The 17145-nt window shown below is 45.7% G+C and overlaps 1 protein-coding gene across 6 annotated transcripts in view; it reads left to right on the plus strand.

The window, feature by feature from the left end:
- Positions 1-17145, plus strand: part of LOC135050328 (beta-1,4-galactosyltransferase 4-like) — a 285428-nt gene that overhangs the window by 217415 nt on the left and 50868 nt on the right. For all 6 annotated transcript variants that reach the window (XM_063956756.1, XM_063956761.1, XM_063956759.1 and 3 more), the window contains exon 5: positions 8497-8619. In XM_063956756.1, the coding sequence (XP_063812826.1) occupies positions 8497-8619 (123 nt within the window). The remainder of the gene's footprint in view (positions 1-8496; positions 8620-17145) is intronic.

The following is a 17145-nucleotide window of genomic DNA, read 5'->3' on the forward strand; positions in this document are numbered from 1 at the left end:
AGTTGGATCTTGATCCGAGGCACCAACAGGCTAAAGCTTTGACTGTTCCCAAGATGCATTGCACCGTCTCCTATATATACCTGCCTCCAGGCACTGGAGCTCAGTTTTGTTAACCAGTCTAGTGCATTAGCAGGTAGAAGACGGTAGATGTTAGCCACAGAGGACCACATTGCGACGACAGGAGAAGGTACTAGCGGCTAATGCCATACAAACCCAAAGAAGCTAAGTGCGTCAGGTTCGGCGCACTGTGGAATCCAGTGTACCTCACAGAAGGATTTAACCATGGTAGGTCTTACCATAAATCTCCTTTTCTGCAGCGGGGTACACTGGTATTCTACAGGATATAACATCAGGGATGTCCTAAAGCAGTTGCTCATGGGAGGGGACGCACTGTAGCGGGCACAAGAACCCAGCGTCCAAAGGAAGCATCCTGGGAGGCGGAGGTATCAAAGGCATAGAACTTGATGAACGTGTTCACAGAGGACCACGTAGCTGCCTTGCACAATTGTTCTAGGGATGCGCCATGGCGGGCCGTCCCAGGAAGGTCCAACAGACCGAGTAGAATGGGCCTTGATAGCAGCAGGAACTGGTAGTCCAGCCTGTGCATAAGCTTGTGCAATCACCATTCTAATCCATCTGACCAAGGTCTGCTTATTCGCAGGCCAGCCACGTTTGTGAAAACCAAAAAGGACAAAGAGCGAATCAGATCTCCTAACCTTGTAAGCTTGGGCTCTCTTCACATAGATACGGAGAGCCCGTACCACTTCCAAAGACTGCTCTTTGGAGGACAAACCAGGAGAGATAAAGGCCGGAACCACAATCTCTTGGTTAAGGTGGAAAGATGATACCACCTTAGGTAGTTAACCAGGGCAAATTCAAAGAACCACAAGGTCACAGAGAAAAATCAGAAAGGGTGACCGACATGATAAAGCACCCAAATCTGAAACCAGACGAGCAGAGGCAATAGCCAGCAAAAATAAGACCTTAATAGTAAGCCATTTAAGGTCCACAGACTCAAGAGCCTCAAATGGAGACTCTTGCAGGGCATTCAGAACAACAGACAAATCCCATGGAGCCATAGGAGGGACGTATGGAGGTTCAATCCATAAAACACCCTTAGTGAAAGTGTGAACGTCAGGAAGAGATGCAATCTTTCTGTGAAACCACACCGACAAGGCAGAAATATGAACCTTGAGGGAGGACACTCGAATGCCTAAGTCCAGGCCCTGTTGCAGAAAAGCCAAAAGTGGCAGTACTGAACTTGTATACATCGTAATTCTTAGCTGCACACCAGGTGAAGTAAGAATTCCAGACCCTATAATAAATCCGAGCCGAAGCTAGTTTACGGGCTTTCAACATAGTTTGAATGACCACCTCAAGAGCCACGCCATCAAAGCCAGTCGGACCAGATCCTGGTAGTCACAAGGGCCCTGAACGAGGAGGTCTGGGCGTTCCGGAAGCAGAAGAGGACGCTCTATCGAGAGACCCTGCAGGTCTGAGAACCAATGCCGTCTAGGCCACGCTGGAGTGATCAGAAGTAGTATTCCTCCTTCTTGCTTGAACTTCCTTATTACCCTGGGCAGGAGTGACACCGGAGGGAACACGTTCTGCAGCCGAAAGTTCCATGGAATTGCCAGTGCATCCATGAACGCTGCTTGAGGATCCCTTGTCCTTGTTCCGAAGACCAGAACCTTGTGATTGTGTCGAGACGCCATCAGGTCTACATCTGGTAGGCCCCACTTGTCCACTAGGATTTGAAATACTTCTGGATGAAGGCTCCACTCTCCGGCGTGTATGTCCTGACAACTGAGGAAGTCCGCTGCCCAGTTGAGGACCCCCGGAATGAACACTGCCGATATGGCTGGCAGATGGCGTTCCGCCCACTGAAGAGTCTTAGACACTTCCATCATTGCCATGCGGCTTCGCATGCCACCTTGATGATTTATGTATGCCACCGTAGTGGCGTTGTCTGACTGTACTTGAACAGGCATGTTCTGTAACAGAGGCAGGGCAAGTTTAAGATCATTGAACACTGCCCGCAACTCCAGAATATATATCGTGAGGAGAGATTCCTCCCTGGTCCACCGACCCTGAAGAGTGTTGCTCCAACCCCGCGCCCCAACCCCGCAGACTGGCATGCGTCGTTAGGAGGACACAGTTGGAGATCCACAAGGGACAACCCCTGCTCAATTGTTGGTCCTGTAGCCACCAACTCGGTGACAGATCCAGTGAGGCAGGCAGGCCCACCTGGCAAGGATCAGCTTCTGCAGAGGGTGAGAGTAAAATTGAGCGTACTCTACCATGTCGAAAGCCGACACCATGAGACCTAGTACTTGCATCGCCGAGTGTATCGACACTCGTGGGCGAGAAAGGAAGCATCTTATCTTGTCCTGAAGCTTCAGGACCTTCTCTGGAGACCAAAACTAACGTTGCTTGTGTGTGTCCAGTAATGTCCCCAGGTGCACCATGCTCTGAGCAGGGACCAGTGAGGACTTCTTCCAATTGATGAGCCACCCGTGTGCTTGTCGGAATTGGACCATCAGTTCCAGGTGACAGGTGAGAACCTCTGGGGAGTTCGCCAGGATCAGCAAGTCGTCCAGATACGGCAGGATCCTGATACCTTGCCGACGGAGAATGGCCGTCATGACTGCCATGACCTTGGTGAAGATCCGAGGAGCTGCAGTCAGTCCAAAGGGCAAGGCTTGGAATTGATAATGTAGGTTGCCAATAGCAAACTGCAGATACTGCTGATGCGATACAGCAATAGGTATGTGTAGGTAAGCATCCTGTATCAGGGAATCTCCAGAACACCAACGCGTTTCGGACACCCTGAGGAAGGAAAGGATTCTGAAACGCGTTGGTGTTCTGGAGATTTCCTGATAGCTGTTGTCCATTCTTATTCAACCCTATCGGTTTGAGGTTTTTTTTGCTAACATCTTGGAGGAACACTTTATCATAGACCTTTCCCGGGAATGGTATGGTGAGGAGTGTTGCCTCCTAAAAGAAATTCTTCTATAAGCCTTTGGGGTTTAGAGTGGAACAAAACACCTTTCAGCTAGATCAGGTAGAATTACAGCATTTGTATGTTTTTACATGGACTATTTTTTATGAAAAAATAAATTGTTTTTATGAACCTTGGGTCACGTTTGCTTGGTGGAGAACACGTGGACTAAAGAAACCTTTTGGTGCATATAGGGCTTTGCAGCCCAGGTGAGTGTCATTTCATATGTGTCTATATATGGCTATTGGTGGAAGATAAACAACGACCAATTAAAGAAACCTTTATGTGAATGCATCTCACTAAGTTACGGTGAGTCTGAAGGTTCCTGCACGGTGACAACAGTACAGTGTGCACCTATTGATTGATTGTACTCTTCCACCTATATCAACAATATACAGGTCATCAAGAAATATTTGGATCATCTAGCAGCGCTTGAGGACCGCTCTCCATTGAAAAGTACCCCTCTGAGACAGAGGCACCGTTACTATCACTCCTGTGTCCAGGAGAGATTGCACCACCTAACGTAGAGTTTTTGCTTTTAACTGATCCGAAGGGATAACCGTCGAGCAAAACCTGTGAGGGGGACGTGTCCTGAAAGAGATGGCGTATCCGCAAGTGACAACTTCCCTCACCCAGGCATCTGAAGTGGTCTGTAACCATACCTGGGTGAACCGCAGAAGTTGGCCTCCCAGGGGGAGGCCCGCCCCGTCATGCAGCAGGCTTGTCTGGTTTGGAAGCAGACTGACGGGCGGCCCAAGGACGTTTAGGCTTGGACTTAGAGGTTTTGGAAGTGCGAGCCTGTTTCAGGTACACTTGACCCTTTGCTTTACTTGGAGGTCGAAAGGAGGTACTTTTAGCCTTCGGAGCCGAAGGATTAGTACTTGGTAGACATGCAGTCTTAGCAGACCATAAGTCAGCAACAATCTTGTTCAAATCTTCCCCGAATAGTATGTCTCCCTTTAAAAGGGATCACCTCCAAGGTCTTTTTAGAGTCCAGGTCTACCGAACAGGACCGCAACCACAGAATTCTGCAAGCCAGAATGGACGTAGTAGACGCTTTGGCCGCCAGAACACCGGCATCAGAGGCCGCCTCCTGAATGTAATGAGAGGCCGTGGTAATATATGAAAGACACTGTCTGGCATTATCAGAAAAATTCAGAGGTAGCTCTGCCTCAACAGCTTGAACCCATGCTTCAATACCCTTGGCAGCCCAAGAAGCTGCTATAGTGGGTCTATGTACAGCACCCGCAAGAGTGTAAATAGACTTTAAGCAACCCTCCTCGTGCTTATCCGTCGGTTCTTTCAGAGAGGTGACGGTAGTGACAGGCAGAGTAGAAGACACCACAAGACGAGCTACATGTGTGTCCACCGGTGGTGGTGTTTCCCAATTCTTACTTAACTCTGCAGAGAGAGGATAACGAGCTAGCATCTTTTTATACAGGGAGAATTTGTTTCCTGGTGACTCCCTGGATTCCTGACGTATGTCAACCAAATGGTCAGAACGTGGCAAAACTAATTTAGTAACCTTCTAACATTTGAACTTATCAGGTTTCTTAGATGTAGCTGGAGGATCAGTTTCATCCTCAGTCTGAAGACCTCCAATAGGTCAGGAACATCAACCTGCGTTGTAGATTCCTCATCAGAAGCATATGCATCAGTGTCTGATGGGTCTGTATATACCCCATCTTCATCGGATCCAAAACATGAGTGGATTGTGTAGAAGAAATGGCCCGCTTAGATGACACCTTAGTCCTAGTAGGGCGAGGGTTAGGTTTTTGTTTAACCAAAGACTGATTTAATTGCTGTAACTGAGTAGACAGAGTATATTTCCATGGCGGATTAACTACAGGGCCAATATGTGATTTTTACAGGTACAGGAGGTCACACAGGGGGCGCAAGTCTCGTTACTAGCGTAGTCAGTAAATTAGAAAAAGCAGCCCAAGGTGGGTCTTGGTGTGCCACCGATGCTGCAGACTGATTGAGGGGTACAGGACCCCCGTTACCTGGACCCTCAGATGGAATATTTTCCTGAGATAAATCCGCGGTGTCCGCACTGCATGATGCAGGATCAGCCACGGATCTCCCGCCCTGTATAGCAGACATTATATGGAAAAGTAGCCTTAGGGCGTAACAGTACAATACAGCTAGACACAGTACCTGACAAAAAAAAACCCGTGAAGTGTGACTGCAAATGTAAAACACAAAGAGAGGATTTAAGTGGTATATGGTGACACACAACAATAAAACTGCACTGGATTAATAATACTAGTAATACTATGTATGTACTGTATAGAGATATAACAATGCACAGTAAACACTGGATGTATATCACAGAATATTTGTACTAAATATTCATATAGTAATGCACTTGTTCTTAACTAACACTGTGTAAACGACATGTAGAATACTTTGGTGTCCTGTAAATGCACAGCACTGATGAGGCAGGCGGCTTTACAGAGGAGACAGTGCCCAGCAGTCCCAGATCAACGCAGCTCTGTGTAATGGCGCCCAAACGCTGACAGGGAGTGAGAGAGAGAGAGAGATGCAGCTCCAGGGCGGGAACATCTGCTGTAGATGGCGCCTGGGTCTGGGGGAGGGGCTACAGGTCAGCGCCTTATCCCCTCTGCTGGGCTTCACCACCGGGTACTATGGAGCCTGTAATAAACAGATTTTAGTAAATCCAACCTGTGCTTCTTGACCTGGTGGATATAGTGGGGTCCCTGCACGGCCACACTGTCCACGCCAGCGGCGCGATTCGTCTCCTGGGACCGTGTCCGGATCGCGATTTCGGTGGGTCCCACCTGGGGGACCCTCTTACCTCCTCCCTGTAAGTGCGTCCACGTGATGTGTGCCTGATGAGACCGGAGCGCCTCCGCTGTAAGTACCCGGCAACCAAGGCGTGGGAGTATACAGCGCCGCTGGGGGAAGTGACATATAGCATCTAGTGCCTGTGCTGCGGCCCTTGAAGTCTTCTTTCTTCTCAGAAAAGCTCTTTTCAGGGCTGCATAACGCAACCTCCCGTTATCTGCCTTATTTCAGTGGAAAACATGGCTTCTTCTTTTTTTCATGGAAGGGTACCAACACATTTGTCCACGTCTGTAAATAGCATTTCCCAGTAGTCACTTCTGAACAGGATAGAAAAAAAGAGAGATGTAACTCGCGCCCTGTAGCTGCCTTGTCCTAAACCCCCAAAGATCACCACTCTTCAATACATATCCAATACAAACAAATGGAGTAGAACACAAGCGCTACAACATAGACGAATCCAGGCCTCTGAAAGATTGTCTTAATATTCAGGTAGCTATCCCTTCAACCAGGCTCGCACCTGCAGACTGACCTCCTCTCATTGGGGGAAAAACACAAAAAGGTTTCTTTTAACACCACCACGGTCCCATTCAGTTCCAGGGGTTATCCTCTCCCTCAGTGTAGGTGCTCACCTTACTATAGGTCCCTATGTGCCTTGAAAGGTATCTTTTCTTTCCTCCTCCCAACTTCTTATATCCTCTTGTTTTCACAACATTTGGGGGTCACCCTCCAATAAAACGCTCACCTTGAAAATAGGCCCTATGTTCCTTGAAAGGTTTCTTTTGCTGTATCCTTCCACTGGTTTCTTCTACAATGCCGTATGGACTTTTTCTCAGGACGTTTTATTTTTCCTCAAACACGAGATCCAGTCATGAAGATATATTAAAAAAATGATTTATTCCACATAAAACTCCATCGATGGAATACAACAACAAATAAAATAATCAGACAAAGCTGATCAAAAATACACCTAAAAAGACGGACTGGGTTTTTCCTTAAACACTCCCCTTAGAAGCCAGTCGGAGAAATTTCTCCCAAAAAGATATTTATTAATCTCCCCGGTTTTAAGGCCTCCATACAGGGTGATGAATATATAAGTAAAACCTTACCGCCTAGGGGCTAAAAGTGCTGGTGCCAACGCGTTTCGGATAAAGATCCTTCCTCAGGGCATATCACAGGACTAACCCAGTCGGCCTTTTAAACCTCACTGAGTCTCTCCCCTTTCCACCTCAACCAATCAGGGAAAATGGTAGCGTTTTCATGCATTAAAAATACATCTTAACAGTCTACACTCTCCATATATCCTACTTCTATCCTAATAGCATATTCTTAAACCTACACGATTCTCCAATGTATTAAAAAACAAAAGAAAAAGACATAGCAGCTCTTAATTGGTGAGAACAAAAGTCCAATATGGAACGTCCATCCATATTCCAAACTATGATCCACTTAGGTAAACTTGTTTTTTATTATGTTTTGCCTCCTCCATGTGAATACTACATATGGTAAACGCTGGGAGTATGTTCACTCCGTCAAAAACTGAAAACCCCGATGCGTAGGATATATGGAGAGTGTAGACTGTTAAGATGTATTTTTAATGCATGAAAACGCTACCATTTTCTCTGATTGGTTGAGGAGGAAAGGGGAGAGGCTCAGTGAGGTTTAAAAGGCCGACTGGGTTAGTCCTGTGATATGCCCTGAGGAAGGATCTTTATCCGAAACGCGGTGGCACCAGCACTTTTAGCCCCTAGGCGGTAAGGTTTTACTTATATATTCATCACCCTGTATGGAGGCCTTAAAACCGGGGAGATTAATAAATATCTTTTTGGGAGAAATTTCTCCGACTGGCTTCTAAGGGGAGTGTTTAAGGAAAAACCCAGTCTGTGTTTTTAGGGGTATTTTTGATCAGCTTTGTCTTATTATTTTATTTGTTGTTGTATTCCATCGATGGAGTTTTATATGGAATAAAAATTTTTTTTAATATATCTTCATGACTGGATCTCGTGTTTGAGGAAAAATAAAACGTCCTGAGAAAAAGTCCATTCGGCATTGTAGAAGAAACCAGTGGAAGGATACAGCAAAAGAAACCTTTCAAGGAACATAGGGCCTATTTTCAAGGTGAGCGTTTTATTGGAGGGTGACCCCCAAATGTTGTGAAAACGAGAGGATATAAGAAGTTGGGAGGAGGAAAGAAAAGATACCTTTCAAGGCACATAGGGACCTATAGTAAGGTGAGCACCTACACTGAGGGAGAGGATAACCCCTGGAACTGAATGGGACCGTGGTGGTGTTAAAAGAAACCTTTTTGTGTTTTTCCCCCAATGAGAGGAGGTCAGTCTGCAGGTGCGAGCCTGGTTGAAGGGATAGCTACCTGAATATTAAGACAATCTTTCAGAGGCCTGGATTCGTCTATGTTGTAGCGCTTGTGTTCTACTCCATTTACTTCTGAACAGGAGTTGATGTTGGAATTGGAGTTACTGGAGATGGCATCAAACCTCCACTTAAATAGTGTATGTTTTTTTAAACGGTATCATAGGTGACTAGAAGTTACAGAGATGCTCCAAAGCAGATTCAATTAACTGCAAGCCGCCGTTAGCATGCGCTTCCCAGTATCGCTAAGTCATAGGACCTCAGGCTAGCTGAATTGGCAAATCCTTCATTCTCATAGGCTGCATCCTTTCTCCTTTCAGGTTGTGGTATAAAAACTACTTCGGAGGCGTGACGGCAATGAGCCGGGACCAGTTTGCCAGAGTGAATGGTTACTCGAACAGTTACTGGGGCTGGGGAGGAGAGGACGATGATCTGCGGTCGAGGTAAAAAACCGGGGGCCTGTGTGTGTTCTGTAGAATAATTACTGGGTGTAAATGGGACTTGATGATCACATCAGGGAATCAGGTTTTTTAAGAATATTTAATATTCCCGATACCCCGACCCGGCCATCGGGCGATCAGGGCATTGCCCCAATAAATCTCAGATGTATTGCGTTGCTATTGATTATTGTAATAGTCTTCTGACTGGTCTTCCCAAACATAGGCTCTCACCTCTACAATCCATTCTGAATGCAGCTTCAATGCTGATTTTCCTCGCTAGACGTTCATCGTCTGCGGATCCGCTCTGTCAGTCCCTCCATTGGTTACCGGTATTCTACCGTATTCAATATAAAATACTTTTACTTACATACAAGGCTATTAACCAAACTACACGAACGTACATCTCCTCACTCATCTCATAATATCTCCCTACCCGACCTCTCCGCTCTGCACAAGATCTACCTCTCTCTTCCACACGCATTACTGGCTCCCACTCAGAATTACAGGATTTTATCTGTGCTGCATTCACCCTGTGGAATGACCTCCCACGCACAATAAAACTCACCTCTAGTCTCCAAACCTTCAAATGTTCACCTCTTCAGACAAGCTTATCAAATTCCGGACCCACCCATATAACCTTCAGTGCTTCCCTATCTAATTACATCCTCTCTGTAGAATCCACACATAACCTCACATATTTTGTCTTTCTTCACTTTCACACTCTCCTGACCCTTGGCCAACATTGCTGGGTGAAACCATATCAGACAGATCATTAAGAACCTTTGCAATCTGGTGGACCATTATGCAATAGGTAGCATCTATCCTTGTGTATCAATGCCTATTTCCCTATAAAGTGTAAGCTTGTGAGCAGGGCCTTCCTACCTCTGTCTGTCAGTTATTACCCAGTTTTGTTCAATTACTGTTCCAATTGTAAAGCACAATGGAATATGCTGCGCTACATAAGAAACTGTTAATAAATAAATACATAAATAATGTATGGGGGGTCATAAGACTGCTTCCGGCGCCTGGGTCCATGATGCATAAAGTGGAGTACTGTAGTGTTTGGGGAGTTACTTTCTTTTATTTGAGGTTCATCTTTGAAGACTGAGCTGCCTAATGTGAGTGTTAATTTCTCTTAGGTCATCAGGCCAGGGCAATGCTTAATTATGTATTTAACAGTCTAATTGTCCTGTGGCCCTTATGCACCGTAGATGATTATGGCTTTTTTTGTAGGGATTTGGGCACCCGCCTTTTCCTATAAACTTGTTGCTAGAGCTCTTGCACCTAGGGTTAAATTCACTAAAGCTTCTGAAACAGAGAATTGGTGATGTTGCTCATAGCAACCAATTGGATGCTGTCTATCATTTTCTAAAAGGCAATAGATATTTTAAAGCAAAACAGCTTGGTCAGGGATGTAGTGAGAGGCAATGGAGGAAAGAAGTAAGTCGAGCAGGGTGGTGAAGAGTGAGGGATAAGTTAAAAAAGAGAGAAGATGTTCAGAGAGGGGGAACTTGTGAAATCAGTCACATGGGAGGGTGAGGTCCATTGAGAGAGACAAAATGAGATGTGAGGGTAAGGAGTTTAGAAGCAGAGAGGTTAGTGGGGACATTGATAGGAATATTGAAGTCACCAAAGATAAGGGAGGGAAGATCTGAAGAGAGTAAGTGGGGAGGCAGGAAGCAAAGTTGTCAAAGAATTTGAAGTTGGGGCCAGGGGGACGATAGATGACAGCTACCCCAAGGTGAACAGAGTGGAAGAGGGAAATGCCATGAGCCATGAATGTAGAGAATGAAAGGGTTGGCTCTGAGGGCATGAGTTGATAGGAGCAACTGGCGGATAGGAGACCCAAACACCACGGCAACTTCCAGGCTGGAGGGTCTGAGAGAATGTGAGGCCCAGATGAGAGAGCCATGGGAGAAGTGGTCAGAGGGGAAAATCCAGATTCAGGGAGTTGGAGATGAATAGGTCATGGGAGAGGACCAGATTATTACAGACAGATCCTGCATTCCAGAGGGAGAGATGTGAATGAGATTATCCGAGTTGCTGTAGCGTTGAGAGGAGATTACTTTGGAGGACAGATATGAAACTAGTGTAGTGATAGTATAGGCTACTGAGCTGGCAAGGGAAACTTCAGGTGATGGCCAAGGAGTGTGTTTAGTGTAATGGAAGTGAGGAGATGTGAAAGGGAGAGAAGGGAGCATGCAGGGCTTAGTGGTGGAGTAGTAGGACCATGGAAATGGAGGAATGGAATAGCTGGGGAGGGAAGCCAAGGGATGGAAGGGATACAGAGGAGGAGGAGGAGGTGGAGAGGATGAAGGTGGAAACAGGAAGCAGAATAAATAATTGTATAAATAAGGGGAGAGGTGAAATAACTTGTCATAGTATGAATGATAGAAATAAGGGAGAGGGGGTAAACTGGAAGTAGGAATGTAATATCTGATCGCCAAGCGCTGCCTCCCTATGTGTCACCGCTGACATCACCAACCCGGTAATATACTGGGTTGGCGCTGCAGTCTGGAAGGGGTCTCAAGCGTGCCGCACCTGGGAAGGAGCCGTGTACAAGTCCCGCGTGCGACCCGCTTAATGCGATCTGAAGGGGGGTATAAGGAGTATCCGGGGTATGCAGACAGCAGCTGTCTGTGGTGAGGAATCCGCTAACTCATAATAGTGTCATGAAAGCAAATGGCTGATAGATGGTTCTCCTTTGGTTGTCCTCCAGTTTAACTCCAGTGTAACTCTGAAAGTAAGCTTACAGTCTAAATGCACTCTGAAAATATACAGCAAGCAGCCTGCCCAGCACACAGCCTTTGAGTTGCTCTTTAAGGATACTAAGCATGTGTGTGCAGTAATTACAATAAAACCCCAAAGCCCTCCCACTACAATGGCTAGCAATAAAGGGCCTAATTCAGAGCTGTTCGCTGTTGTGAGAAATCGCAGAGCAGATGATTATCAAATGACTGCGCATGCACCACAATGCGCTGGTGCGCGCCCAAGCACCAACAAAATGGTGCCACTAGGCGTACGTAAGGTGATTGACAGGAAGAGGACGTTTGAGGGTGGTAAGTGGCCGTTTTCTGGGAGTGTTGGGAAAAACACAGGCGTTCCCAAGTGTTTTCAGGGCGGGTGTGTGACGTCCGCTCCGGTCCAGATCAGCCTGATTCTATCGCACTGTAGGAGTAAAATCATTCGACAGTGAGTTGAGAACGGATTTGCAGATGTCCGCTGTCTGGCGGAATTTTCGCACAGCGTACACATGCATTCGCACACTTGCACGGGGCGGGTTTTCACTCTCTATGGGCGGCGTCTATCTGATTGCAGACCTCTGCAAATTTGCAGGGAAGCGATCAGGTCGGAATTAGGCCCAAAGGCTCGGACAAACCATTCAGAGCAGCATACCATGTGACTAGGAATTAGAATAACCTCATGCCTTAAAACAAACAACATTCTGCAGATAGTTATTGTCAGTTTACCTAAGGTAATACCCCAGAATGCACTTGTTCCAGTAACAGTTGCTTGGTGCAGCGTAATATTACCTAAGGTAATACGCCAGAATGCACTTGTTCCAGTAACAGTTGCTTGGTGCAGTGTAATATTACCTAAGGTAATACGCCAGAATGCACTTGTTCCAGTAACAGTTGCCTGGTGCAGCGTAATATTACCTAAGGTAACAGTTGCCTGGTGCAGGGTAATATTACCTAAGGTAATACGCCAGAATGCACTTGTTCCAGTAACAGTTGCCTGGTGCAGTGTAATATTACCTAAGGTAATACGCCAGAATGCACTTGTTCCAGTAACAGTTGCTTGGTGCAGCGTAATATTACCTAAGGTAATACGCCAGAATGCACTTGTTCCAGTAACAGTTGCCTGGTGCAGCGTAATATTACCTAAGGTAACAGTTGCCTGGTGCAGCGTAATATTACCTAAGGTAATACGCCAGAATGCACTTTAGTTCCAGTAACAGTTGCCTGGTGCAGCGTAATATTACCTAAGGTAATACGCCAGAATGCACTTGTTCCAGTAACAGTTGCCTGGTGCAGTGTAATATTACCTAAGGTAATACCCCAGAATGCACTTGTTCCAGTAACAGTTGCCTGGTGCAGCGTAATATTACCTAAGGTAATACGCCAGAATGCACTTTAGTTCCAGTAACAGTTGCCTGGTGCAGCGTAATATTACCTAAGGTAATACGCCAGAATGCACTTGTTCCAGTAACAGTTGCCTGGTGCAGTGTAATATTACCTAAGGTAATACGCCAGAATGCACTTGTTCCAGTAACAGTTGCCTGGTGCAGCGTAATATTACCTAAGGTAATACGCCAGAATGCACTTGTTCCAGTAACAGTTGCCTGGTGCAGTGTAATATTACCTAAGGTAATACGCCAGAATGCACTTGTTCCAGTAACAGTTGCCTGGTGCAGTGTAATATTACCTAAGGTAATACGCCAGAATGCACTTGTTCCAGTAACAGTTGCCTGGTGCAGCGTAATATTACCTAAGGTAATACGCCAGAATGCACTTGTTCCAGTAACAGTTGCCTGGTGCAGTGTAATATTACCTAAGGTAATACCCCAGAATGCACTTGTTCCAGTAACAGTTGCCTGGTGCAGCGTAATATTACCTAAGGTAATACGCCAGAATGCACTTTAGTTCCAGTAACAGTTGCCTGGTGCAGCGTAATATTACCTAAGGTAATACCCCAGAATGCACTTGTTCCAGTAACAGTTGCTTGGTGCAGCGTAATATTACCTAAGGTAATACGCCAGAATGCACTTGTTCCAGTAACAGTTGCTTGGTGCAGCGTAATATTACCTAAGGTAATACGCCAGAATGCACTTGTTCCAGTAACAGTTGCCTGGTGCAGTGTAATATTACCTAAGGTAATACGCCAGAATGCACTTGTTCCAGTAACAGTTGCCTGGTGCAGCGTAATATTACCTAAGGTAATACGCCAGAATGCACTTGTTCCAGTAACAGTTGCCTGGTGCAGCGTAATATTACCTAAGGTAACAGTTGCCTGGTGCAGCGTAATATTACCTAAGGTAATACGCCAGAATGCACTTTAGTTCCAGTAACAGTTGCCTGGTGCAGCGTAATATTACCTAAGGTAATACGCCAGAATGCACTTGTTCCAGTAACAGTTGCCTGGTGCAGTGTAATATTACCTAAGGTAATACCCCAGAATGCACTTGTTCCAGTAACAGTTGCCTGGTGCAGCGTAATATTACCTAAGGTAATACGCCAGAATGCACTTTAGTTCCAGTAACAGTTGCCTGGTGCAGCGTAATATTACCTAAGGTAATACGCCAGAATGCACTTGTTCCAGTAACAGTTGCCTGGTGCAGTGTAATATTACCTAAGGTAATACGCCAGAATGCACTTGTTCCAGTAACAGTTGCCTGGTGCAGCGTAATATTACCTAAGGTAATACGCCAGAATGCACTTGTTCCAGTAACAGTTGCCTGGTGCAGTGTAATATTACCTAAGGTAATACGCCAGAATGCACTTGTTCCAGTAACAGTTGCCTGGTGCAGTGTAATATTACCTAAGGTAATACGCCAGAATGCACTTGTTCCAGTAACAGTTGCCTGGTGCAGCGTAATATTACCTAAGGTAATACGCCAGAATGCACTTGTTCCAGTAACAGTTGCCTGGTGCAGTGTAATATTACCTAAGGTAATACGCCAGAATGCACTTGTTCCAGTAACAGTTGCCTGGTGCAGTGTAATATTACCTAAGGTAATACGCCAGAATGCACTTGTTCCAGTAACAGTTGCCTGGTGCAGCGTAATATTACCTAAGGTAATACGCCAGAATGCACTTGTTCCAGTAACAGTTGCCTGGTGCAGCGTAATATTACCTAAGGTAATACGCCAGAATGCACTAGTTCCAGTAACCGTTGCCTGGTGCAGCGTAATATTACCTAAGGTAATACGCCAGAATGCACTTGTTCCAGTAACCGTTGCCTGGTGCAGCGTAATATTACCTAAGGTAATACGCCAGAATGCACTAGTTCCAGTAACCGTTGCCTGGTGCAGCGTAATATTACCTAAGGTAATACGCCAGAATGCACTAGTTCCAGTAACCGTTGCCTGGTGCAGGGTAATATTACCTAAGGTAATACGCCAGAATGCACTTGTTCCAGTAACAGTTGCCTGGTGCAGCGTAATATTACCTAAGGTAATACGCCAGAATGCACTTGTTCCAGTAACAGTTGCCTGGTGCAGCGTAATATTACCTAAGGTAATACGCCAGAATGCACTTGTTCCAGTAACAGTTGCCTGGTGCAGCGTAATATTACCTAAGGTAATACGCCAGAATGCACTTGTTCCAGTAACAGTTGCTTGGTGCAGCGTAATATTACCTATGGTAATACGCCAGAATGCACTAGTTCCAGTAACCGTTGCCTGGTGCAGTGTAATATTACCTAAGGTAATACGCCAGAATGCACTTTAGTTCCAGTAACAGTTGCCTGGTGCAGTGTAATATTACCTAAGGTAATACGCCAGAATGCACTTTAGTTCCGGTAACAGTTGCCTGGTGCAGTGTAATATTACCTAAGGTAATACGCCAGAATGCACTTGTTCCAGTAACAGTTGCCTGGTGCAGGGTAATATTACCTAAGGTAATACGCCAGAATGCACTTGTTCCAGTAACAGTTGCCTGGTGCAGCGTAATATTACCTAAGGTAATACGCCAGAATGCACTTGTTCCAGTAACCGTTGCCTGTACGCCAGAATGCACTTGTTCCAGTAACAGTTGCCTGGTGCAGGGTAATATTACCTAAGGTAATACGCCAGAATGCACTTGTTCCAGTAACAGTTGCCTGGTGCAGTGTAATATTACCTAAGGTAATACCCCAGAATGCACTTGTTCCAGTAACAGTTGCCTGGTGCAGCGTAATATTACCTAAGGTAATACGCCAGAATGCACTTTAGTTCCAGTAACAGTTGCCTGGTGCAGCGTAATATTACCTAAGGTAATACGCCAGAATGCACTTGTTCCAGTAACAGTTGCCTGGTGCAGTGTAATATTACCTAAGGTAATACGCCAGAATGCACTTGTTCCAGTAACAGTTGCCTGGTGCAGCGTAATATTACCTAAGGTAATACGCCAGAATGCACTTGTTCCAGTAACAGTTGCCTGGTGCAGTGTAATATTACCTAAGGTAATACGCCAGAATGCACTTGTTCCAGTAACAGTTGCCTGGTGCAGTGTAATATTACCTAAGGTAATACGCCAGAATGCACTTGTTCCAGTAACAGTTGCCTGGTGCAGCGTAATATTACCTAAGGTAATACGCCAGAATGCACTTGTTCCAGTAACAGTTGCCTGGTGCAGTGTAATATTACCTAAGGTAATACGCCAGAATGCACTTGTTCCAGTAACAGTTGCCTGGTGCAGTGTAATATTACCTAAGGTAATACGCCAGAATGCACTTGTTCCAGTAACAGTTGCCTGGTGCAGCGTAATATTACCTAAGGTAATACGCCAGAATGCACTTGTTCCAGTAACAGTTGCCTGGTGCAGCGTAATATTACCTAAGGTAATACGCCAGAATGCACTAGTTCCAGTAACCGTTGCCTGGTGCAGCGTAATATTACCTAAGGTAATACGCCAGAATGCACTTGTTCCAGTAACCGTTGCCTGGTGCAGCGTAATATTACCTAAGGTAATACGCCAGAATGCACTAGTTCCAGTAACCGTTGCCTGGTGCAGCGTAATATTACCTAAGGTAATACGCCAGAATGCACTAGTTCCAGTAACCGTTGCCTGGTGCAGGGTAATATTACCTAAGGTAATACGCCAGAATGCACTTGTTCCAGTAACAGTTGCCTGGTGCAGCGTAATATTACCTAAGGTAATACGCCAGAATGCACTTGTTCCAGTAACAGTTGCCTGGTGCAGCGTAATATTACCTAAGGTAATACGCCAGAATGCACTTGTTCCAGTAACAGTTGCCTGGTGCAGCGTAATATTACCTAAGGTAATACGCCAGAATGCACTTGTTCCAGTAACAGTTGCTTGGTGCAGCGTAATATTACCTATGGTAATACGCCAGAATGCACTAGTTCCAGTAACCGTTGCCTGGTGCAGTGTAATATTACCTAAGGTAATACGCCAGAATGCACTTTAGTTCCAGTAACAGTTGCCTGGTGCAGTGTAATATTACCTAAGGTAATACGCCAGAATGCACTTTAGTTCCAGTAACAGTTGCCTGGTGCAGTGTAATATTACCTAAGGTAATACGCCAGAATGCACTTGTTCCAGTAACAGTTGCCTGGTGCAGGGTAATATTACCTAAGGTAATACGCCAGAATGCACTTGTTCCAGTAACAGTTGCCTGGTGCAGCGTAATATTACCTAAGGTAATACGCCAGAATGCACTTGTTCCAGTAACCGTTGCCTGTACGCCAGAATGCACTTGTTCCAGTAACAGTTGCCTGGTGCAGGGTAATATTACCTAAGGTAATACGCCAGAATGCACTTGTTCCAGTAACAGTTGCCTGGTGCAGCGTAATATTACCTAAGG

The sequence above is a fragment of the Pseudophryne corroboree genome, chromosome 2 (genome assembly GCF_028390025.1).
Source record: "Pseudophryne corroboree isolate aPseCor3 chromosome 2, aPseCor3.hap2, whole genome shotgun sequence".
NCBI classification, from domain to species: Eukaryota; Metazoa; Chordata; class Amphibia; order Anura; family Myobatrachidae; genus Pseudophryne; species Pseudophryne corroboree.